Source organism: Xenopus tropicalis, chromosome 5, assembly GCF_000004195.4.
Source record: "Xenopus tropicalis strain Nigerian chromosome 5, UCB_Xtro_10.0, whole genome shotgun sequence".
NCBI lineage: Eukaryota > Metazoa > Chordata > Amphibia > Anura > Pipidae > Xenopus > Xenopus tropicalis.
Genome location: NC_030681.2, coordinates 119,681,046 through 119,707,455, shown reverse-complemented (window position 1 = coordinate 119,707,455; position 26,410 = coordinate 119,681,046). Strand labels below are relative to the sequence as shown.

General features: G+C 38.0%; 1 protein-coding gene across 1 annotated transcript; it reads right to left on the bottom strand.

The window, feature by feature from the left end:
- Positions 1 to 36: 36 nt before the first annotated feature.
- pls1 (plastin 1) lies at positions 37 to 25,916 on the bottom strand. The gene is made up of 16 exons (NM_001130259.1): positions 25,906 to 25,916; positions 22,798 to 22,913; positions 18,213 to 18,376; positions 15,874 to 16,003; positions 14,113 to 14,245; positions 11,945 to 12,026; positions 11,058 to 11,223; positions 10,825 to 10,967; positions 10,121 to 10,198; positions 9,783 to 9,978; positions 8,286 to 8,364; positions 8,025 to 8,139; positions 6,816 to 6,949; positions 4,491 to 4,614; positions 2,294 to 2,418; positions 37 to 948 (listed from the first exon to the last, which is right to left on the bottom strand). Exons 2-16 carry the CDS (start codon positions 22,865 to 22,867, stop codon positions 813 to 815), a joined length of 1,875 nt encoding a protein of 624 aa, NP_001123731.1. The 5' UTR covers positions 22,868 to 22,913; positions 25,906 to 25,916; the 3' UTR covers positions 37 to 812.
- Positions 25,917 to 26,410: the final 494 nt, after the last annotated feature.

The window sequence follows — 26,410 nt, the reverse complement described above, 5'->3', positions numbered from 1 at the left end:
CTTTATTACAAAAACAGAGTTTCTCATTAATATATTTTTGTATACTAAATCTCATGATCTGTATCTAAATTGGAAGTATTGTGCAGCACTAGATTGTGTCCATTGAATCAAATGCACATTTACTAAATTGCCTTTTATTTTACTGATATAATAGACCCCATAATTGGAGAACTCAATTCACTTGCTAAAATATGTCAGTTTGCACTGTTTTATTCTAGTTTATGTGGCACCTTATATGTGCTGATTAGTAGCACAATATGAATAGGGAATCTAAATCTGTATTTTGCATGACTTTAATGGATTGTTTGCAGAACTCATCAGATTCTGTTGACTCTTACCATGTTGGCATAAATGGAGAGAAAAGTGCTCTAGAAGCATTTTAAGGGTAACTTAGTTTATGAAAAATAATTATATTCATTTTGCTGCTGTTGGTGCACTCATTATTTTAACATTCGCCTTACAACTTGAGCTTGTTACTTCCTCACATGGAAAGCTCACTGTTATGGGTTTGGTATCTCAGCAAACAAAAAGGCTGCTTGTCACTGACTAAATGAAATAATGTGATAATGATATAATGTCTCTATTGGCATGCTAAAAGAAAAGCTGCTTCCTGGGCCCGGTGCTCAATTAAATCCAGAGCCAATATGTTCGGTTAATAATACAGCAACATTTCATTTTCAGACATCAGTTCATTATCAGTTTTAATAAATCATGGGCAGCTCTGATTGTTTTCCTTTAATATACAGAAATGAGTGAGGCATTTGGTGTAATAAGCATTGCAGATTCGCTACAGCAAATGAAACAGCTCTTCCTTATTTTAATTTGTTGAGTCCTCTTCCCATGAGGCATGCAAATACTGTCATCACCATCTTTGGCTTAACTTGTACCAGATCTTCAGGCAGCGCGTAGATCCGTGCTCCAATCTTTCGGGCAATGGATAATGCATACCTTATAAACAAATGTCAGAGAGTAGTAAGATTTTCTGCATTTTCATCTTTCATTAAACCACCAATTCTCCTACACAGGCATCATATTATAACAATTTACTAAGGGTCAATGGTATATGCTGCAGTTCGGGAACACAGGTTCAAAGTACTTTACAGCCTTTCATAAATTTAAATTGCTAGCAATCTTATACTCCATATTGACAGGACATTGTATGTACCTCCCACATTGCACTTACTACAAGGGAATATATGTGCTCCCATAGTATTTTTGAAGACCTATGGAGTTACTCCTACTAGGGAAAATAACAAGCATGGCCAGCAAGTTATGCACCTAGGTAATGCCCGTAATGCCCTATTTTGGCTTTTTGTTACAGAAGCACAACTGAACAACTGTAGGCAGTGGCACGGAAGCTTGTGGCCAGCCAACCTCGGACAGTGACTAAACCTACAAGCTGAGCCTGAAACACTGTCACAGAAGCTAAACAAAACAAAGCAAAAAGAAAATACATATTTATAAGACAAATACAAAGGAAGCGTACAGAAAAAGGTATAGGGGACCATTCAAATACAAATGTATTTGTTTTATTTAGTTTACACTCATCCATTAAGTTTTACTGGCAGAACTAGGCCCGGTCTCTAGAACACAGGCCAACAGTGCACAGGTGGCTCAAACAGCAAAGCAGATGGACTTCTAACAAATCCACTGTGGGCCAATCCTGTTACTGTGCACTGTTGGGGGGCCAAGGAAAGGGGCTTGAAATCATAGCTCTACAGCCGAATAAAATAACCAGCTGTTACTGAAGCACAGTTTCTGTTATCCCCAGCCAGCAACCTTCTGTTTAGGACACTCTCTTATTGGAATTAACTTCTTTATAACCAAATATATTTTGGAATATAAACATATGCTATATAACTCTGGGGCTCTGTCTTGGCTGTAAAGTAAGACACTGACTATATTTTTGGTCTGCAAATGGGGGCTTGAACATTGAAAAATTGGAGGATTATCATAAAAGGTGCCAAGTTTGCCCAGGTGTAGTAACCCATAGTAGCCAATCAGCTGTTTGCTTTAAAACATATCAGCAATTAATGTTCTCTGCTGATTATCTGCTACAGGTGATGACCTATAACAAACGTTGTACCTTTTTTTACACTAGCCAAAATGACTAAAAACCTTTTGTGCTAAAAGCACCCTTGGCAGGTTGGGGCTCGTGTTTGTGCTCAGCTGAAGATGATATAAGGACTCATTTCATGCCTACAAATGTATGTGAAATGATCTGAAGCAACACACAGTTAAATTGTAATATTCTGCTGCTTCACAAACACAAACATTTGAAACAGCAACTTACTTAGCATTACTCATTTTGTCCTCGTCCGAAAGATTCTCCCTTTTCACCATTTCCTGATTAATGGCTTTTGGCTCAATGGCATCAATTAAATCCAAAACAGGAAGGCTTGTGCTAATGGACGAATCCTAAGAGACATACATATTAAATATTCATATTTCACCCTGCAGACGTAAATAACCTTTAGATAGCCCCTACATTGTAAGGGCAATAGCACATGAGGCGAGTGCTTAGGAATGTGTTGACCCCTAACCCTACCACCCTAAGACAATGGCAAAGTCAGACAGTAACTTGCAGCTGTGCACACAACTTTATTGTACTGCTTTATGTCTTAAATAGTAGCCTTGCACCATTACTATAATGGAGCTACGTGCATAACTTGTAAATACTGCGAATAACATGCAAAAGCACCTCTCACTTAAATGAGGCAAATGGTGTGCAAGGTCAAGATATAAAGTAGCATGCCTCCACTGAGCTAAGTTTTAATTTTATGGAATTTATAGAAATAATATTTAATGGGGAGGTGCAACTTTCTAGGTTGACCTAATTATCTTTTCTTTTATACAATATTGCAAATAGTTTATTGTTAGCCAAAAATGTAAGCAAAGCATCAGTATTATGAATATAGTATGCCCAAGCTCTATTACACTAGTCGGGCCCAGTGCAAAACAAACTGTGCTGGGTGTCATTATTTCTCTATACTATGGTAAGTCTGTTCAACCCTTTGCCCTTCAGTTTTCAATTAGACAAAGCTCTCACCATTCCTGGCAGCATTAAACTAATGTTGGGCTCTGAAAGTTATACTTCAACAACTGTAGGCTACAGTTTGAAAGTACAGTACAGCACACTTTTAGCCCCACTTTGGCCACATTACTTGAATGAATAAATTGAGCTCCATCTAAAGCACTAGGTCATCCTTTTAAAAAACATAAAACGTCTATCTGCTAAATAACAAAATATACAACAAAAATGTTTCTGCTCCAATGAACTCAACAGCCATAATGTTTCATTAAGTTGAGAGTAAGCAATGAGGCTATAATACAATGCTTTGCTTTCCAATGTGTCCAATCTGATTTTGCAGAAAAACAAGTGTTTTTACAGTAATTGTTGTGGTAAGTATAAATAATGACATTTTAATGAAATGTGCAAAGGGAAAACAGGCAATTAAACATAAACATCATTATAGAGCATGCACAGGTCTCCAGCTAGTGTGACCAAATAATAATAATAACCAAAGAATAATAGCTACAGACTCCAGCAGGAACTCATCAGCTCCCACCTCTCACTCATGAATTTGAGTGAGTTTTGCAAGTGCAATTTAGGAAAAATGGTTTTCTAAAATTGTTACATAATTATAGCAGTAGCTTTTGCACTTGAATAGAGAAGTGCAATCATATGGTCAAGTCACCTTCCTTTCTCTAGCAAATCAGTGTTTCTGTCAGATTTGATAGCTTATAATCTTTCTGTTCTATGTATATGACAGTAACTGGCATTTCTCCTCATTAGAAGTACATACAAAACTGAAACAGAAATAACATTCTGGTATGGTTGTAAAAGTAGTACAACAGTGGCTATGAGACACCTGGCCTTTGGGCAGCGGTGGTGCTTTCAGTGAGAGAAAGCCTAGTTTAAGAGAGTCTCATCATAAAGGAACTAAAGGAAGTATTACAACAGTATAATAAAAGGCACCACCAGAATCTATAAATTCATTGCAAAACCTCAAAGGAGCAATTCTGCACACAAGCTCAGGTTAGGGAAAGAGCTGCAGTATACTCCTGTGGGTCTGTTTAATAAAAAGCCAATCTGGATTGCACCACATCATTTAGAGGATTTTGTGGTCATGTTGGGTGTGATGAAACTGTGCTTATAAATTTTCCATAAAGGAGTGGAATTCAGATATTCATGCTATTATATTCTCTGTTTAGTGCTAGAGTCACTAAGAGATTAAATGACTTTAAATATTAGCAACAGAAATATTAGCTATGTTTGTCACGGCAGTGGGATGGTGCACATATGGATATATGGGTAGACTACTTTTTTCCCTCATTACTCTGTACACAACTACAGGCTATGGCCCTGTTTGGATTGTGTGGATGGGGCCTATAGTGATATACATTTTTGACATTATAAATGTGAACATTTTACAAAAAATTAATGGCTATTAATGGTTCAGAAACCAGAATAGTATTTAACTATTTACCTTAAAGCTGTGGATGAAAGTTTGCTTGTATGCACCAGCCAGAGTTTCATTCACCCAAGAAATGATATTTTGGTCATCTATCTTTTGTCCACCTCCCAGGTCAGATAATACATTTAGTGTGTACCTAACAGGGAAGATTCAAATTAACATTTTACTGTACACATGTGTGGCTTATCAAATTGCAGATCATTGCAGATCATAAAACCATATAGTAGAACCACAAATGTAGCAAATAAATGATTATTATTATGCATGATGTCTTCTACCTGCACAACTTACATACTTTTTAAAGCACAGGAAATAACTTTATATAGCGGTAGTTCACCTTGAAATAAACTTTTAGTAAGACTTTTAGTAAGTAAATTTTATGAGATTTTTGAAAAACTAAGTGACACTGACATGGTCCAGATTTTTTGGTTAGTATAACTATAAGAAGCTTTTGGCTATTTGGTTGAACAAGTGTATCTAAAGAAAGGAAGAGGGAGCTGCAGCTCCTGGCGTCGCAATGAGGAATTACCAGATGACAGGATAGTTGGCCAGTAAGGTCACACTCAGCCAGCATTCCAGACTATATCTGTGTGTGTATAGTAACATATATACTCCGCAAATCAGTTTTTTGCTGCCATACAGATGGCCAGCAGCACTACCTAGTGATTGGTTGCTAGGGGTAACTAGAACTTACTTTAAACCTTTGCAGCAAAAAAAAAATGCACAACAAAAAGAAATAAATTCTAATACATTTAATAATTTGGGTAATTATACAATGGAGTTAAAATTTGTGTGATAGTTTCATTTAAAAAATGAATATTTAAATGACTTTAAATATTAGCAACAGAAATATTAGCTATGTTTGTCACGGCAGTGGGAAGGTGCACATATGGATATATGGGTAGACTACTTTTTTCCCTCATTACTCTGTACACAACTACAGGCTATGGCCCTGTTTGGATTGTGTGGATGGTGCCTATAGTGAATGAAAATCTTCATAGACATTTAAAAAAAGAATTGTCCTTGCCCATTTGCTAAGATAGCTTTGTTTGGAATATAAGAAGTTAACACTATATGAGCCCTAATACAAAAATCCTAATGATCTGCACTTTGAGAGAAAAAAAATTCCCTTGATCAGTTCATTTCCCTTTATCCCCTTGGGGGGGGGGGTGTAAATAGTTTTTATGTCTATTTCTGCTATATCTGCTGTCATACCAGGTGAACTTTCAAAGAGAGAAAATGTGATTTTCTCCATGGCAACAAACTTTATGGTTCCAAAGAAGTGTGAATGCTAAGCTACAGCAAACAGATCCTTTATCTGAAAATCCATTTTCTGGATGGGCTATCTCTACAGCAAATAATTCTTATTTTTTTAATTATTTTTTTTACTGTTTCTATTACTATGTAATACAACAGTACTTGTACTTGATAGTAACTAAACTGGCATACACCAGTATTGTAGCAGAAAATTATATTGAGATTTTTTAATCTATTTATGTTTCAGCAGACATAAAGGGATACTGTCATGATTTTAATGGTGTAATTTTTTTATTTCTAAATTACACTGTTTATATAGCAAATAATTCAATCTACCATTTAAAATTTTATTTTTGAATCAACAAATGTATTTGTAAAGTGCATTGTGCCTGAGTCTGAGCTTTCAGAAAGAGCCAGCACTACACATTAGAACTGCTTTCAGATAACCTATTGTTTCTCCTACTGCCATGTAACTGGAGGAGTCCCAAGCCGGACTTGGATTTGTTACTATTTAGTGCTATTCTGATATCTACTGGAAGCTGCGTTTTTGCTCCCTCACCATTGTTCTGCTGATTGGCTGCTGGGAGGGGGGTGATATCACTCCAAGTGTGACTGAAATTTATCAGAGCACAGGTCAAATGGTTGTGGCACCCTGGGAAATTAAGAATATGGCTATTCCCATGTGGAATAGCCATAAATATTTTTTTATAATGTAAATGTATAATGTAAATATAAAAAAAAATTGAGTTTGAGTTTTTGAAAAACAGATTTCAATGCAGGATTCTGCAGGAGAAGCTCTATTAACTGATGTGTTTTGAAAAAAAACCATGTTTTCCCATGACAGTATTCCTTTAAGGTATAACGATATATTATGGAATGACCCCTTATCTGGAAAACTCCAGGTCCCAAGCACTCCAGATAGTAGATGCCATAGCTATATTAATTTATTAATATAAATAACTATAAATTAGTTTACTGTTTTACCTTTAGTATATATGACCTATATATGACCTATACGAATAATGTATCTTTACACACAGATATAAAAAGAGTACAAATTGAGATGCACTTAATGCTCACCTTCTCATAAGCTGCCATATTAATGCCAGGGTCAGTGTTTTGTTTCCTTCATGGAGATCGGAGCCACTTATACCAACTAAGGAAAATCCACCCTTGTTCTTGCCAAGATTAACAGCATAATTGCAGTTCTCAATCTGAAAATAAACAGTAGCATTTAAGGAACAATACAAGTATTAGTACTTATTTCTTTAAATATTTCAGAATTATCTTTTAAATAGGAACAGAAGAGCAGTAGATTTATTTCTGTGCTGCACTACTACTAATTTTAGGCAACATTCTATAGGTACCTGGACTGAATTTTCAGGTGTATAAGCAGGCTGATCAGTTAAATACAGTATAATAATGATACACTTTAAGAAGGCACTATAAAAGTATATAACATAACCCCATGTGGGACGGCTTTAACACCTGATCTCACCAATGCCAACAGGAACGAACAGGTAAGATGCATTCTGTGCATTATTCTATTCTGTTCTATGCCCAAAAATGATACAAAATGCCTAGAAAGTCTGAATTATCATGCTCAAACATCAATACCCAGCCTTACTAATGCACTTAAGGTAAAGAAAGTAAATCTCAGCACCAGTAGTAGAGGCTGTTAGAGCAGCAAAGCGAGGACCAAGTTCATATTGATACCCTTGGCTTTGGAATGAAAATATTGTATGGGTGGTTGCCCAGATAATTTTGGTAATATAATACATTTTAGCAACCAGTCAGTCTCCGTGTGCTTAGTACAATTGTGCATGTGCAAACACTGCCCTCTTGTGTTGCTGTTCAGTATTTATAAATAGAAATTTCACTGCAGCAACTTTAGCTCAGGTCTTGCCTGTACCAGCTGGTCCAGCATTTTATTTAGCAATAGTATTAATTTAGTCAAAAATGATAACTGGTTTCTCGAGACCAGATACCAAGAGATACAATATTAGATATATGAATGTAATAAATGGCCAGCATATGCACAATATACTGCAATACTGTATGATACAAATAAATACAGGTACAGTATCCCCATATATAATTCAGAAATGTAATAATAACTGATTGAACTAGTAAATTCTTATAATAAATCCTTGAAAGGCAATTACTATTGACTTACACAGGAAAAGGTTGCCCTAAACCTGTAATTCAGACTGTCCATATAACCTTTAGCTTTCATTGGCTATGCAGAGATAGAATAATGCCAGTAAATAATTGGTTTTGTATATAGACCTTTTTCATGTGTCCACCAAGAGCAGAAAATGGAGGCTTGTTGACACGACCCCAGTCAACTGCTATGCGAGTCCTATCATACAGCTGGAATAAAACGAGCGCATCACACATATCACTGAGGATGAGAAAAGAGTTTATGATTTTTATGAAAAAAACAGACATTTCTGTTATTGATATCAAACAAAGGCAGTTGCATACAACCGTATACACAATTAAGGTATAGGTAGGAAATGCCCAATTAAAAAAAAAAGTCTCTGATACCTGTACAAATGATTTACATATGGGTTGATGCCTAATGAATTCATCCAGTTGCGGAATGTCCTCTCCTCACTGGTTTCTCCTAAAAGAATCAGTGAGAGAAAACACTTATCATGCTGCATAATTACCATTAAATTCTTCTTGGAATTAATCTGTAGATTCACACTCACACTGTAAAATTATCAAGAGAGCATTCAGCTTTATTAAATAAGATATTGTTTAAAGGAGAAGGAAAGGTAAAAACTAAGTAAGCTTTATCAGAAAGGTCTATGTAAATACAGCCATAAGCACTGACAGTAATGCTGCACTGAGTCCTCTATCAAAAGAAAAACAAGATTTCTTGTCTCTTTTTTTGTAAACATGATGTTCCAGTGTCTGACTTCCTCTCTCAGAAACATCCTTAATTCCCATGGCCAGAGTCTGTGCAGTTCTCTCCTCTCTCCCCTCTCCTGCTCCCCCTCCCACTAGAATGCTAAGAACTCCCTCCCTTAGGAATGTGTGATCTCAGCTATAACGGCTAGAGCTGCAGGCAGGAAGCTACCTAAAATGACAGCTGCTATCTTAAGAAAAGGGAGAAAGTTTCTAAAGCTGTTTACTCAGGTATGTTAATGGTTTCTGTAGAATAAATATATTGTTCCAGGTGGCACTAATGTGGCAAATCTATTGGCAGTAAAATGCCAAAATGACTTTCCTTCTCCTTTAAAAACAATATGTATAAAATTATACATAAAATATATACAATTATTGATTGCTTATACTGTTCATTTCTAATTTATAAAGTTTGCAGTTTTTTAATTTTACACTTTTAGCTGTATTTCAGGCCTGCTAGGCAGCTATCTTAGATTAATATTACATCTGTGAATTGGGTACTCATTCTTCTCCATGGAAATTTGCAGAAGGAGGATGTATGCCAATTTGTATGAGGCCTAAAAAAAACCCTTAAACATATACATTTTAAATAAAAATAAAGCCAGTGTGTAAAGATCAACTGATAGCACTATTTACCTACCCTGGGATCTTTCTTATGTACAAACCTATTGACAGAATAAATGGTAGTTTGTTGGGGGTATCCTTAATGGAGAAGGATCTGGGGGGTTTTGTAGATAACAAGTTGTCTAATTCCTGTCCCATGTGGCCCCCCTAAAGTCACTGACTAAGACGTTAGAGGGCTAAAAGCAGGAGGTAGAGTTCTGGCCATTACGTTAGACATCTGCTCACTCCAGCCTTTATAGATTACATTAGAAATATTTTTTATTTTGTGCAGTCTAAATTTTAATTTTTACACTAAACTGTTCCTTTAAGATCTGGCTTCCTTTCCCACATATAGAAAGAATAAGCTGTGTACACACAGTATTGTCCTTATTATTTACTGGATATTAAAATTATAAGTATGACTCTTAACTTTCTTTTCTCTTTCAATGAACATGAATTAGAAGAGAGACCTATGACAGATACATAAAGGACAACTGGATATTTAAGCTTGAATTCAAGAATATTTACCTTCTATTTGATTCAAGTCTAAGCCGTGGTTGTTGACATTATGCAGAGCAGGATACATATTAAACAGATTTGCAGTAAAGGCTAAATTCAGTTTAGCATTGCCAGAAACTACATCTGATGGTGTCACAAATTGCCTGCAACCCAGTTTATCAGCCTCCTTGAGCATGAAATTGGCCCTTTTTAGGTCATCTTTTTCCTGTTAAAAGAAGTATACAGATATAGATGTACATGACATTTACCATAAATTCAGTTTGTATAGTTAAACAGCAAAATGTAAGGTGGCATTAGATATTGCCCATTATGAAACATAACATTAAAAAGCATGAGAGCAATCGTACTGCAAATCCAGAGAAGTCAATGAAAAAATCTTCCTTGGGAGCAATCTCTCTCAGCAAGTAAAAGTAAGCCTTGGAATCCTAGAAAAAATAAAAAAACAAACCATTAGTTATTGATTAAGAAAATTATCAATGAAGGACTGTTATCCAGAATTCTCAGGACCTGGGGTTTTCTGGATAAAGGGTCTTTCTGTTATTTGCATAACCATATTAAGTCTACTAAAAAATAATTACATAAACCCAAACATTACATAAACCCAATAGGGGTGTTTTGCCTCCAAAAAGGATTAATTATATCTTAGTTGGGATTAATTACAAGGTACTGTTTTATTATTACAGAGAAAAAGAAAATAATTTTCTAAAATTTTAATTATTTGTTTAAAATGAAGTCTATGGGAGATGGCTTTCCTGTAATTTAAAGACAGCAAGGTCTTTAAAAGTTAAGAGGCTAATTAAACTAATCATATGTTTATTCCATTTCCTACGAGTGAATCCAATAGTGAAAATTTAAGCAGGCCATCAAAATGATCCAACTGATGGCCCAATCTAGCCAATCTGCATGGTTAAGATCCACTAATTTTCTGACTTGCCCAAATACACAGTTGTCAATAGAACCAAACAAAAAGTCAACAAAAAGGGTAGTGGTTTCTTTACTAACCATCCTTTATGTGGACTAGAGTAGTATAGTACTGGTGGTTTATACAAACCTTAACATCTTTACTGAAGTTGCTTATTGAAGGCCAGCCAGCATTAGCCAGGTGATAGTTAACCCACCGAAGCAAAAGCTCTTCAGGAGTTAGTTTCATTAACTCCTCCAGACTCTCCCCATCCTTAAGCAAAGCAATCAAAGCTAAAAGATAAAAAGCACTATATTACTACTGGCACAGTAATTCATTGTATGAGCAAAATTAGACTGTTTCCTTGGAGTCGTTTTAATAACCTTCATTCTTGGATATTTCGATGTCTGCAAACAGCCCTATTTTAATGATTTGCCATAGCAGCCCAAGCACTAAATGGATCTTCGCTTCTTTAAGATCTTCAGCTCCAATATTGACCACTGTGCAGCCAATGGCAGACGCAGAATTCAGGGCAAGGTTTATATTTTCCTACAAAAAAAAAATTCCGAACATGTTTTCCATATATATATTTCCAATATATTTTAAATCTGATGAATATTACATGTTTGCACTGTTGAGCAATCACTATTGTATAATATATATATATATATATATATATATATATATATTCATTTAATGTGTAGGATATGTAGGATATACACAAATATATGAGGTATGCAAATATATAAAAAAATATATATTTCCTTAGAATTCTGTAGTATGAAAGGAGATTATGAAATGGCACAACAACTGGAAAGAGAAGCCAAAAGTCTCAGTAATAGCTTACATATCTTTTACATTCCAATAAACTGTCTTTTCCTATTATTTCCTACTAAGTAACCAGTTTGCTAGTTACCCAGATATAATTGTTATTATAGGCTAATGGTGCACTGGGTGGATTTCAACTGGTGTATGCCATTAAACCCAATGGGGTCGATTTTGGGCACGTATGGGCCTGTCTTATTTTAGCCATATTAGTGAGGCTTACAAGGCTATATTTGCTGTCAAATTTGAGAGACTTTTCCCTCTTCCGATTTCCCTGCCCTTTCAAATACTGTAAATGCACCACAAAACCATGATTTCTCAAAGATTGTGATTGGTGGGGATTTTAGAGATACACTCAGGACTACCCCTTCAAAATAATTAACATATTTTGCCTAGTGAATTTCTATGTCGAATAACATGATTTTAAATATATTTTGACACTTACTGAAATGGTGAATGATGTGAGTTTTGTTTTGTTTATGGCTCTCTCATCAATAGTATCTGGCTGAGACATGTTGATCAGTTTACTGCAGAAAAAAAATGATTATTTGTAGATTGTATTAGGTTTTATTTATCAGACCAAAACCAGGCAAGCTTACTATTGAAGATGTTGTAATATGAAAAGTAACTGCATTTGATCATTTTTATTTGTAGGACCAATAACAACAAAAATTACAATACTGTTTTGAATTGGTATACTATGGGGCACATTTACTTACTCACGAACGGGCCGAATGCGTCCGATTGCGTTTTTTCGTAATGATCGATATTTGGCGATTTTTCGGAAAATTGTCGCGACTTTTTCGTTGCCATTCCGAATGTTGCGCAAAATCTGGCGATTTTTTCGTAGCGTTACTACTTGCGCGAAAAGTCGCGACTTTTTCGTAGCCTTCGCGCCGAGTACGAAAGATTCGGATTCATTCAAGCTTCAGTATGGTGACTTTTCTTGGGCCGGGTTGGAGCTGCAGGGTGCCATGGAGTCCTATGGGAGACTTTCCTTGGGCCAGGTTGGAGCTGCAGAGTGCCATTGAGCCCTATGGGAGACTTTCCTTGGGCCGGGTTGGAGCTGCAGAGTGCCATTGAGCCCTATGGGAGGCTTTCCTTGGGCCGGGTTGGAGCTGCAGAGTGCCATTGAGCCCTATGGGAGACTTTCCTTGGGCTGGGTTGGAGCTGCAGAGTGCCATTGAGCCCTATGGGAGACTTTCCTTGGGCCGGGTTGGAGATGCAGAGTGTCATTGAGCCCTATGGGAGACTTTCCTTGGGCCAGGTTGGAGCTGCAGGGTGCCATGGAGTCCTATGGGAGACTTTCCTTGGGCCGGGTTGGAGCTGCAGAGTGCCATTGAGCCCTATGGGAGACTTTCCTTGGGCCAGGTTGGAGCTGCAGGGTGCCATGGAGTCCTATGGGAGGCTTCCAAAATCATGCTAAGTCTGAAAGTTTCGCCCGCCGCTTACGAGCGCTCAATACGAAAAAGTCGCGACAAGATACGAGCGCATCGTAATGGCTACGAAAAACTCGCGTTTTTTCGCGCAAATCGTATTGGTAACGAAAAAGTTGCGACAATTTCCGAAAAGTCGTAAAGGCGCCAAAAAAAATCGCAAAAAATACGAAAAAGTCGCAAAATGTTCGTTTTCCAATCGGAATTTTTCCAATTCGGATTCGTGGGTTAGTAAATGTGCCCCTTAGTCTGTCTACATTAAACATGGAAAATAATGCATTTGGTTTTATTACAACGTATTTGCTATCACCTCTAATCCGTGCAGAACTTCTTAATGGATTAATCTTGACAGAAAAGCTGTCCCTTTATAAGAATTATCTAAATGCAGTTCAATTGTTCTCATTTTATGGGGTTGTCAGTTCTATGTGATCAACTTTTTTCTTTGTACTGCATTAAAATACCTTTTGTTTGATACAAAGTTGTATTCAAACCTACTGTTTTCTATTATGATTAAAACATCTCTGGCTGCTTTCTTCTCAGTGGCAAAGTGCATGAACACTGTACCTCCAACTGGTGATATTTAAAGGTGAACTGACCTCTTATCAGTAACCTGACTTGTGAATCATTAACCAGCATAATAAATGATGATAGCATCACTTTAACGCCAACCCCCCCCCCCCCCCCCCACACACACACACAGACAAATGAGTATTCAAGATTTGCAGAGCTCCACCCAGCTGTGGAAAGAAGTATTCCCTGGAGAAACAGTAAATTACAGTATAGACATTTTTAAAAGAAAATATAAAACCTACATTTTCCTACCATGAATTTAAGTTGGGCCCAACCCCCCCACCCAAACTACACCATTTGTATTGCATATACCCTTATATACCTTTTGACTAAAGCAGCTGTCAAGACAATGCACCATTGAAACCCCTGTAACTTCCCAATGCCACAGTGTAATGGGAAATACACAAGTGCTGCGCGTAACAAAGTTTTTGTAAACACCCTGCATTTTTGTCAGTATTTCAATTATTTTGGTTATCTCTCTAATAGAAATGGCTGATTCCATTAATATTTATTATTTTTTTTTATTTTGTTCCTTTTGCCATCTAAGGCAGGAATACAAAATGCAGTTGGCATCAGCTCCGAACATATAGGTTGCACAAGAACTTACCAAAGTAGAATGCCATCCCTTAGTGATGTAAACAGGCTTTTATCGTTTGGGTTTAAGGGTAGTAAGTGTTTAAGGTCTGGGTCATCTTGTAAAGCTTTATTAATCCAGTTAGCAAATGCAAACTTATCTTCCTCTGAAATGAAACACTTATTTTCAGTTTTTAGCAATTAAAAAAAAAAAAAAGCACACATTGAATCAGTCTTGCAGGTCAAGTAACACAGAAATAACAATACCCTAAATGCTTATAAATCATATTGTCTATGGTTTCTAAAGTAAAATTTAAATAATCTCTAAAATAATATATATAATATTAAATTACAAATAGTCCTGTGAATGCCTGTCATAGCCCTGACCATCGGTTAAAAGGGCTGTATATCCCCTGATCAATTAATAGAACTGCTGAATGGACCTTTTGCCTATTAATATAAGAAATATCTATAAATGTTTGTTATTTCTTACACTAAACGGAGCAAAGACAGTAAGCAACTGTGTGAGGAGGAGAAGAGGTAAGCTCCTATATAATATATATAATGGGATCTGAAAGCTTGACACAGACTGGGGGAAGGGAGGAGTTTGTTTGTATCAAGCTCATTAACTCTATTGAAACAAAATTATTACTGCTGTATAGCATAAGAAAGTGGGAAAATGTGCATTTTAAAAAAAGAAAATATTGTCAATGCAAGTCGTATTTATTTTACTCATGCTACATCACACTGCATGTAGGCATATAATACTCCTTTAGGCTCTATTGCATGCAATGGTTTGATTAAGGCTTTGCTTGGACAATAGATAAATGCTGGGACCAAAATAGTAAGCATGTCTATTAAAATGAATACATTTTCAGTGTTTTGGTGTTAAACCATTGCATTCAATAGAGCCTAAAGGAGCATTATATGCCTATATGCACTAATATCTGCAGCTTTGTCCTCTGGTGATAATTATTCATAGTTTTTTTTTTCATAAGGCTTAGTGACATATATGACATTCCAACTGACTCACATGCGCAAAACACTGAGCCACCCCAGATCATAAAATGACAGTATAGACCTAAAAACACCTTTGCTAAAAAAAACAAATAAAAAACTCAATAAATATGACTTATGTTGAAATTACATTCTGCCTATTGTTTTAAATGTAAAAAAAAAACATATTTTCCTACTAATTTGAAAGTTGAACTCACCATCCTCTTTCTTTACGTTACCTATCTACCTTTAACCAAACAAACCTCTCCCTCCAGCAGCCTCTGAGCACCTTGTTATTAGGGGTTTCTTAGTGGACTGGTAAATCAGCTCCTTTGAAGTTCTTTGGGACTATAACTGACAGGAAGTACTAAAGAGAAACTGGCTTTACATTCTTGTCTAGTGTCAGAAATAATAAAAACCCTAAATATTTCCAGGCCCGGATTTGTGTCGAGGCCACAAAGGCCCGGGACTAGGGCGGCAGAAAGTTAGGGCCAGCTTGCGCTGCGGAAAATTCTGCCCGCATATGGAGCAATGGAGAGAGAATGCGCATAAACTTTAGCATGTCCGCTCCCCAATACTCCGTATGAGTTGTGATGCGTATGCACGGGGGGCGCATGCATCGTCGAGATGGGCAGGCAGCCTTGGGTGCCCCAATCAGAAATCCGGCCCTGAATATTTCTTAATTTAAAAAAGGCAAAAAGTATGTTTTGCACAAGCCCTATTCATTCAGCTCATGCTTAAAATGGGTTTATACTCCCCCTTTAATGCTTTGCACTTAAAGCTGTAAATAAGCTCATACCGGAATATGAGTGCTGTGTGCCCTGGCTGGAATTGGAAGATGTTCCTCCAATTGCAGTTATGCCGTCTTTCTTGTTGATAGCCTTCCTGAAGGTTTTGCTAATGTCACTGCTTTTCAAGTCTGTCATCACCTAATAAAAAAGTGATTAAAACATGAATCAAGCACAGTATACATTATACACACTATCTGAGAGAGGATAGCTAATTCAAAGGGGATTTATACTCTATAAATATGACTATGAAGGTTTTCATTCATCCAGGTCATGGTATATCTAGTTTAAATAAATCTAGAGCAACTGGACTTGCTGAGTAATTATTGAAGATGTTTCACTACTCATCCAAACAGCTTCTTCAGTTCAACTGACTGGTACAGGAAGTCCTTGGCATATATAATGACAAGGGAGACTCCTTTGAAGATAGCAATGTTAACATTTTGGACAGAGAAGCCCACTGGTTTGAACAAGGTGTAAAAGAGGCCATTCATGTTAAGGTGAAAAAACTACCCCATAACAGAGGTGGGGGGCTTTGATACCACCTATCTGCTACATACAATGCTGGTCTAGCATCTGTACCCTGGAGGTTTTAGAACACTTCACACATCCACATGCAACTCTCACAAGTAACACCTGTCTCTATGAGTTGCATCATCTTGGAAATCCCATCACAGTAACCACCACAGCATTTACAACCTCTGTGAGTTTCAGATGTCACCTCTCTGAAGAGTTAAAATGCACCATTGTGATCGGATTAGTGGAAGAGTTTATATGCCAAGGACTTCCCTTACCAGTCAGTTGAACAGAAGATGCTGCTTAGATGAGTAGTAAAATGTCTTCAATGATTACTCAGCAAGTCCAGTTACTCTAGATTTACCCTTACTAGATATACTCTATAAAGCACACCTTCTTATCCTGCCAAGTGTCATTGAGAGGTTTGCCACTATTATCTAGACTATTTTCATTCTATTGCAGCCAAGTTTATCTAACATCTGACATCTAACAGCTGTTACACTGCTTTTGCACCAAGCCCTGCTTACCTTAGTTCTGACTGTAACCTGTTATACCAAGTACCTAAATGATACTGATTTCATGTCCTTTATTTTTTTGGTTTCTGATTTTCACATGCTTTTTGACCTTCAATGACAGATCTGCTCTGGCCATTCTTTCAAAACATAGGGTGATAAATATAATTTCAATTCTATGAAACAGAAATTGCAAACTGATACACCTATACAGAGATTAGGAATTTAAAGTTGCCAAGAAAAATGTTTTACTACATATTTAATTCAAATGTGTACTGTACAAGCCACAAATGAAACGAAAGCAGTTGGAGCATTTGACAAGGAAGGCAAACACCTGACATGTTAAATATTCACTATTCATGGCAGTCAATAAACTGATAAAAGTTATATAGTAAACCTCATAATTTCCAGCCATTCATGGCAGTCACTCCTAATGCCCTTGTTCAACTGATGTCACTCAGCAAATATCTTTCTATCATTCTATGTAAAAAAGCACTGGGCATTCTCCTTTTCAATGATAAGATATTATTAATATTTAACGTTGGGTTATGGAGTGAATCAGATTTAATATTCACAGCAGATAATTTATAAAGATTTTTTTTTTACTTTTACTCAGCTAATAAATGTGTTCATGTGTAATACTGACACTTTTGCTATTGCATTTATTGACTTTATTTGCATTATATTGCATTTATTGATTTTATAAAGTATGCAAGATGCAAGCTTCTCCTCAGTACATGTTTATATATGAGAACATTTAGCTAGGTTTTATGCTTCTCCAGTAAGTAATATCTTTTTCAAAATACAAGTAGTTTAGGGTAATTTTTCTTTCTATTGATATGCCAATTTTCTTCGGGAGTCCAATTTGTGACCCTGCTTAGACCCACAACTACCTTACCCCAGATGACCCGCTACCAACAGTGTTGTTGCTGCTGCAAACCGGTGTGGCATTATCAGAAAAGGGCAGGGTGAAAAAAACAGGGTAAAAAGGTTTCAAGCAGAAGACCTGCACCCATACCCACATCTGCAAGTCCTACACTCTTGGATACCCTGATTTCTTGGCTTTTGATTTTGTAATAATAATTTAATTTGTGTAAACTGCTTGTAATTTCATTGTAACACAAATTTAATTCCAGAGAAAAGCAGAGGCCATAGGACACATTTAAAGGTTTAGCTCAGTAAAGTGATTGATAAAGGGCATCACCGCAGGCCCTAAGTCAGGTAAGTGTTGAATGGGTTTATTTTAATATAATTATAAATGAATATGCCATATTGAACATCATACTTTATGCTAGGTGTGGGTGTACTCACTCATTACCCACCGTTACAAACTCTTCAAAGTCTATCTTGCCATCCTTATTGTGGTCAGCCTCCACAAAGATCCTTTCAATAATATCCCGAACCTGGTAACCCGGAAGTGGAAGGCTGGCTTCTCTGAACAATTCATGGAGCTCATAATCATTGACATAGCCACTGTTGTCAATATCTGCAATAAACAAACACAGCAGGAATATCGTCAGAAATAGATTTTTTGGTGTGTTAAACATTATATGCATATACTGAATATATGGAAAGTTGTAAACATAAAGCTGTTACTTGATCCAAAAATATTGTATTCTGAGTTTCAGTTTCAAATATTATCAAAGTCCTTATTACAGAAAGACAAAATGAGAACATGGGCACAAATCTTTATGTCTAATACACTGGCAAAAGCCCAGGGAAAATAAGGTTTGCATAAATGTGTAATTAAGTGGCAGCCCAAGAGCTTAATTTTAACTCAAAAAACAGTTTGAAAGTTAAAGTAGCAAACCCCTCTAGGAATTCAGGAGAAAAATCAGTCAGTTGTTGATTGGGCAGGTTTGATTTTCCCATCAGATTGAGGACTATATCTGCATGTTGATGTGGTACTAGATCGAACAGCTTGCATTGCGGCAATTATGATCTGATTGTTGGCCCTAGGGCCAAACAATTGGATCAGCCTGGTTTTAGCCACCTCAAGGTGACTTTATTGGGGAACTATCATCTTTTTATAGGGGAACTATCATCCCATTTTCTCCCAAACTGCAACTAGGTATAACCCTGTCAGTGCCAGAGGGCTTTCCACTCAGCTGCTGTTGGAGGATAAAACAGACTCATGCAGCTACCACTAGGAAAGTGCATTGTCACATGACTTTGTTGCAATCAATAGAGGCTTGCCTTCTTAATTTTTATGGAGGGGATGTGCACAAAGCATATGTATGTAACTATGTACAACATAGTCAATAGATTGCTACTTAAAATGGTTGCTAGCATAAATGTGTCTGATGTTTAATTTTCTATAACATAGATAAGTGTAGGGATGCACCAAACCCACTTTTTTGGGTTCGACCCATAGGCGGACAGTGACTTTTTTGTTTGGGGAGGCTAAAGATGGGCCATACAGAGACTGACCTACAGCTAATGTGACACTTAGTGGATTCGCTGCTGGTGTAAAAAATGAACCTCCCAACTACCTCTTGTGGTTCCCACTGACTGGGTGGGAGAGCTTTTTTACCCTAAAATGCTTATGATGTAAAAGTATTCATATGTGCACTTCTGTGAGGGGTTCTCCATCCACTTGTATTTGGGATCAGTTAGCTTAAAGGGGTAGTTCACCTTTATATTAATTATTAATATAATGGGTTAGTGAAATTATTCAAAAACTATAAAAAAAATGAATTAGGAAGACCAATTTCAAAGTTGCTAGAAATAGGCCATTCTATAACATACTAAACGTTAACTTAAAAGTGAACCTCCCCTTTAGATGTGTTTTAGTTTGTTATATAGAGAGAGAGGCAGTGGGTACTGATATCCAAGGCACATTATATACAGTGAGACGCAGTCTGTATTTACAAAACCAGCATATTATATGCAGTGAGAAGCAGTGGGTACTAATGGCAGATATTCAGGCCTTGGCACCAGGGCCGCCATCAGGGGGGCACAGGGGGTACAGTCGTCCCGGGCCCGGCCGATTTTAACTTTAAAAGGGGGCCCGGCCGTGCTAAAGTTTTCTTAGTAGCTCGGGCCCCCTTTAATCAGTTCCGGGCCCTGTCATTGGTGGTCAGCGGGGGATCCTATTGGTCGCGCCCCGTGCGTTCATCACGTCAGTACGCACGGGGCGCAACCTTATAAAAGGGCCTGTGTTCTGCCGGCAGTCAGAAGGGAAGAGGTGTCGGCAGGGAAGGACCTCGCCGCTGCTGAAGATGCCGCCGCTGCCGAACTAGACGCAAGGGCTGTGCTGGCTACCAATGTACTGGGGGGGGCCCTGCTGGCTACCAATGCATTAGGGGGGCCCTGCTGGCTACCAATGCATTAGGGGGGCCCTGCTGGCTACCAATGTACTGGGGGGGGCACTGCTGGCTACCAATGTACTGGGGGGGGCACTGCTGGCTACCAATGCATTAGGGGGGCACTGCTGGCTACCAATGCATTAGGGGGGCCCTGCTGGCTACCAATGTACTGGGGGGGCACTGCTGGCTACCAATGTACTGGGGGGGCACTGCTGGCTACCAATGTACTGGGGGGGCACTGTTGGCTACCAATGTACTGGGGGGGGCCTGCTGGCTACCAATGTACTGGGGGGGCCCTGCTGGCTACCAATGCATTATGGGGGCCCTGCTGGCTACCAATGTACTAGGGGGGCCCTGCTGGCTACCAATGTACTAGGGGGGGCACTGCTGGCTACCAATGTACTAGGGGGGGCACTGCTGGCTACCAATGTACTAGGGGGGGCACTGCTGGCTACCAATGTACTGGGGGGGCACTGCTGGCTACCAATGTACTGGGGGGCACTGCTGGCTACCAATGTACTGGGGGGGCACTGTTGGCTACCAATGTACTGGGGGGGGGGCTGCTGGCTACCAATGTACTGGGGGGGCCCTGCTGGCTACCAATGCATTATGGGGGCCCTGCTGGCTACCAATGTACTAGGGGGGGCCCTGCTGGCTACCAATGTACTAGGGGGGGGCCCTGCTGGCTACCAATGTACTAGGGGGGGCACTGCTGGCTACCAATGTACTAGGGGGGGCACTGCTGGCTACCAATGTACTAGGGGGGGCACTGCTGGCTACCAATGTACTGGGGGGGCACTGCTGGCTACCAATGTACTAGGGGGGGCCGTGCTTGCTACCAATGTACTGGGGGGGCACTGCTGGCTACTAATGTACTGGGGGGGGCTGTTGTCTACCATGTATTAGGGGGGCCCTGCTTGCTACCAATGTACTAGAGGGGGGCACTGCTGGCTACCACGTATTAGGGGGGCCCTGCTGGCTACCAATGTCTCATGTCTGTGAGTCCTTTGTACTGGTGGGAGGGGGGCCCAGAAAATGTTGTTGTGAGGGGCCCCGTGATTTCTGATGGCGGCCCTGCTTGGCACTATAACACTGGCACCGATACACAACTTTGGCTCCACTGTAACTTACTAGAAATGAAGAAAACAATGACAAAAGTAAAAAACAAAATAGTAAGTGCAAAAAACAACAAATATATAAAAGCACAATGAGCTTTTTAAGGGGGAAAGAGTTAACTTACCATCCATCTGTCAGGGTAGGGGATAGGGATGTTATAAATGTCAGGTCAGGCAAAAAACAATTTAATTTCAACTAGTTATTCAGCCTTTGGAACTGTATAATACCTGTGTATAACGCCTGTGTGTAGTGCCTGTGGGAGTGGGATGAAATCTGCAGCAAAATTTGAGAGTTGGTTCTCAGGTAAAGTTTACAGTCTGCAGATTCTTCTTTTCAGTCTTCATTTCTGCACTGCCTTCAGTTAGCAAAATCTCCCGATCCCTGTGTGCAACTGTGCTTTGATTGGTCAATTTTACTGTCTGTCAAGAAAGCTGTGCTCTGATTGGAGAATCCACAAGAAGAAAGATCCAGTCGGAGCACAGCAGAATTGGCTTGCAGGAACAGAAGATTTGCAGGACAGTGCAGAAACGGAGTGAGGTTTTTTTCGTATTGTTTTTTTAAGGGGCCGAGCAGGTTTGGGGAGGCTTAGCCTCCCCTAGCCTTATTGAAAATCCGCCTATGGTTCAATTGAACCCCCAAACCCACCCTGACGGATTCTGCTGAATCCCAAACCGAATCCGAATCCTACTTAGCATATGCTAATTAGGATTGGAAGGGGCAAAAAAAATTTCCCTTGACCATTTAACCCTTTCCGAATGCTAATTAGCATAAGCTAACTTATGCTAATTAGGGTTCAGATTCGGTTTGGCCGGGACCGTGGATTCGGCCGAAACTGAATCATTCAAAAGAAGCCTGGATTCGGCCCTAGCGGCCCCTCTGGCATGTTGACTATAGGATATATATATTAAGAACAACTGCTATAAACTTTAGTATTTTAGTACATAATATAAATTCCTATCACTAGAAAACTGTCGAACATGCTGATAGGCCACAGTTCATTCTCCTTCAATACAAAATTACCTAATAAATGTCTGGAAATATGACTAGACTGCACATAATATCAAAGGTCAAGTGGTAAGCTTGCTGAAATATGTTGTGGTAGTCAGCAATGTATTCATGCATACAGTGTTCACAAATGAATATATACAGTATGCAGTTAATCAATGGCCAATATTAATCAGATAAACATACAAAAGGGAGAATGTACAAATTTGCAGTTACAAAGCCACACAACAATTTTAATCCTTTATAACCGCACCAAAAACCTACAGAGATTTCTATTTTTGCTAAAACAATCGATTGTGGATTATACCTAGTCTATCTTCACTTTTCATGTAACTTTTTCTTGGAGCAGAAGGTTGCAGAACTTACTGCCAAATATTTATATTAATAACCTATAGGATGCATTAGATAAAAATAAAAGCATCCACTTGGAGTAAATTTTTTACTATTTTTAAAATTGGTGATAACCAGAACCACTTACCGACTTTCTTAAATGCCTCTTTTAGATCTTCCAGTTCATCTCTAGTGATTGTAATCGTCTTGTTGGCCATATCCAGAGGTGCGCCGCTGAGGATTTCACTCCTTTAAATCTGGGACCTATAAAGAGGTGACACAGGAGCTTAGCTGCCCATCATTCCATCTGTAGTTATGGCTTTCTAAGCTCAATGCTGCATAATGTAAAAGATTTGAGATATTCAATAAATAACTATAACAATTCTATAACTAGGTGATAATAAGTATTAACTGCACATCAGCAGTTATCAGTGCCTAAGGTCAAAACTCTGTGATATGAAGGATATAAAAGCAAACTACCATCAGCACAGAACTTACAGATCTGCACCACTGACACAGGCCAGAATTTCGAACTGCAAACACCTACTGTATACTGCTGGTACATATTCATATTATCAGCACTACCTGGGTGGAGGCACTGATGAGTAGGAGGGAACTTGTTTAATGATTTGCCTGCATATACCTACATTATGGTTTGCATAAAACAATAGATACCACTTTTAAATTCTGCTCAGCACAAAATCGTAGACAAAGCAGCATAATACACGAGTGCAGAGAGAACCCCTCAAGGTTTCAGATAATGAATCTTTGTTGTATCATAAGTTTATTTCATTGATTGCTTTGCATCATGGAATCTGTGCTGTTTATATAACATTATGGTTATATACAACATCCACTTTGCCTGTTTACTTTCAGCCCATTAATGTTGATGGATTCTCAATATAATTTGTTGCTTCTCCAAGGCATCTAACATTTATTTTACAATTCTTTCAACATCCTTCTACTTCCAGTTGAGGTTTCTTACAAGAAGTAACTGCTCATTATGTAATGTAGTGATATATGGTTAATTTTAGTCAGGCAAATAAGACGAGAGTTTTAAGACGTATAATGTCTAGCCCATGGGATCAAAATCTAGATATTTAGATATGGATTGTTTGGTAAGGCAAGATATATGGCCAAAATGTATTGGAACTGCCTATTTTAGCCAAACCCATCATTACTGACACAGGCACCACTACATGAAACAACCAATCACCCACTATTCTGTGGTCCCTACTTTGTGGCAATAGTATGGGAAAGCTCTTTCCTGCTTCAGCACAATAATAACCCTGTACAAAAATTAAGGTTAAAGTTAACTTTTAGTATGATGTAGAGAGTGATATTCTGAAACAATTTGCAATCGGTCTTCATTTTTTACTATTTGTAGTTTTTTAGTTATTTCATTTTAAGTTCAGGAGCTTTCCAGTTTGGAGTTTCAGCAGCTATCTGGTTGCTAGGGTCCAAGTTACCTTAGCAACCAGGGAGGGGTTTGGATGAGAGACTGGTATATGAATAGGACTGAATGGAAAAGAAAATTATAAAAAGTAACAATAACAATAAAACTGTAGCCTCACAGAGGAATAGTTTTTTGGCTGCCGGGGTCAGTGACCCCCATTTAAAAACTGCAAAGACTTGGAAGAAGAAGGCAAATAATTAAAAAAACTATAAAAAAAAAAAAAATGAAGACCAATTAAAAGTTGCTTAGAATAGGGAATTCTATAACATACTAACAGTTAACTTAAAGGTGAACCACCCCTTTAAGGCACAGGAATGTATCAAAACCAGCACTTGTTTAGGGTTTAACAAACTTTTGCGATGATCTGCAAGATTTGACACACAATAGAAACAGAAACAATTTGAATATATACATTTTAGCCTGTATAGTCATGTAATTTTGCTGGTCACCTACAGAATGTAAACATTTTGAGTACTGAGTTCAGGGTTATAAGCAGGAAAAAAGAAACCTGCCTAGTGTCCCTTCAGGACAGGGGTGCCCAAATTCATCCCTTTAATCTGCAAAAACTTCTAAATGGCAATTTTCGCAGAAATCTCTCAGAATTTGAAATAGCTCTTCAACAATCTTTTTCTTTATTTTTTATTTTACCTTAATGTTATATTGGAGGTAATATTTTTACAGAATGATCTTTATTTTGATCTTTTTCTTTATGTCTTTAAATATTTTTTATTCTTGTGTCCCATGTAGAAGAGGGTTGTGAGCTTCTACTTGCTTGCCTAGAGCACATATTATGGAGGTCTGTGGTTGTTTTCTGTGCCTGGCGTGGTGGGCATTTAAATCTCTGATTTTACACACATACAACATTTTTTGAGAATAAAAAATAGTAGCATTTCTTTATTAGCTTTTCATTGTTGTCCAACTTTGCAGAGTCAGTAAGCCCACATTGAGATGCCTCCGCCCCCCTGCATTGTGCATACAATGACTGTAGTAGAGTTTATACATTCTTAGTCCTATAAAATGGTTACACAAAACAAAGTATGGACCATTAAAATAAAATATAGTTTCCTTAAACCTTTATGTGCTGGCTGTTTTTTTTTTTAACCCAAACCATCTTTCCTATAGGGAAATATAACCTGGGCCCAGGAGTGTACGGAGACCAGTAAGGACCTAGTTATTGAGTAATTTCAGAATACCTAAATAGAATAGCTTAACTTAGCAATGTTTTGGGCCCCTAAATTGAATTTGCTGTGGGCCCCAGTAACTTCTAGTTACACCACAGAGTACTCCCACAAATTGCGCAAATCAATGGGATTTTTTGCTCACAATTGCCAGTATTTTTAGATTGTAGCTGTGTTAAGCAGTTTTACCTTTACCTCTGGTTACCTTGGTTATTGCTTGCATTTTTGTATGCAGTCTTTATGTTCAATGTCTATTGTACAGCACTATTCTGCTAGTAATAATAATACCATTCCAAATTTGGTATTGCAGTACTGGAACTTTGTTTGCACTCTAGGGTGCAAAAAAATATACATATTTTTTTCCACTTATTGCTTTTTTACCATTTAGATTTATGTATCTTCCAAAACAAAACTTGCTGCTTTGTGAGTATTAGATTAATTCAATTCAGATTTACACTGTTACAGACTTAGTAATGACTTTCCTGCTTTTAGAATGAATTGTCTTTTTATAAGCAAGCAGTATAACTCATAATAGTATATTGAAAGCAATCTGGAAGGCATATAGTATAAAAAGTAAATTATTATAGAACAATTACAGTCAAGTGTATGACAGAATGCTTACCTGGGTGTAAAAAGCTCAGGCAGAATAGAGAATATGGGGTGGTAGTTCATTTAAGTCTTGGCAGATGAACTCCTCTCTCCTAGACTGAACCTGGGAGAAAAGTGCTGCTAGTAACCGTGTGTTAATAATATTTCTTAAGAACTTTGTCCTACGGGGCGACCTGAGCTGAGTATGGGTGGGGCCTTTGCAGCTGCAACAAACTTTTGTATAATGTCCCTAGTACAGTAAAGAAAAAAACTCATTATTAACAAGATTCTGCACCTAAACTGTCTGGGGACTTGGTATAAAATGCACATTATGTAAACATTTTTTTCTATGCACTGTGGCCTCACATGAATCAAGAGCTTTAAAGAAGCAAGACAGAACTAGAGTTGGAAAGTCTGGGCTGCCATTATTTTTTGATTTCTCATGTAATCTCTGAACCTATTGATGCTGGGCACCTGCTGAGTATGGAATCAGATGTTCTGTACTGCATTTGGGCTTGGCTGGGGGGTGCAGGGAATGA

Excerpts from the sequence above, each read along its gene's own strand:
- pls1 (NM_001130259.1), bottom strand. The coding sequence starts at position 22,867 with ATGGCCAACAAGACGATTACAATCACTAGAGATGAACTGGAAGATCTA. Across the intron at positions 9,979-10,120 it reads TTGACTTCTCTGGATTTGCA|GAAAAAGATGACCTAAAAAG; the intron begins GTACGATTGCTC and ends TTCTTTTAACAG. Across the intron at positions 4,615-6,815 it reads ATATGGCAGCTTATGAGAAG|GTACACACTAAATGTATTAT; the intron begins GTGAGCATTAAG and ends CTTCCCTGTTAG.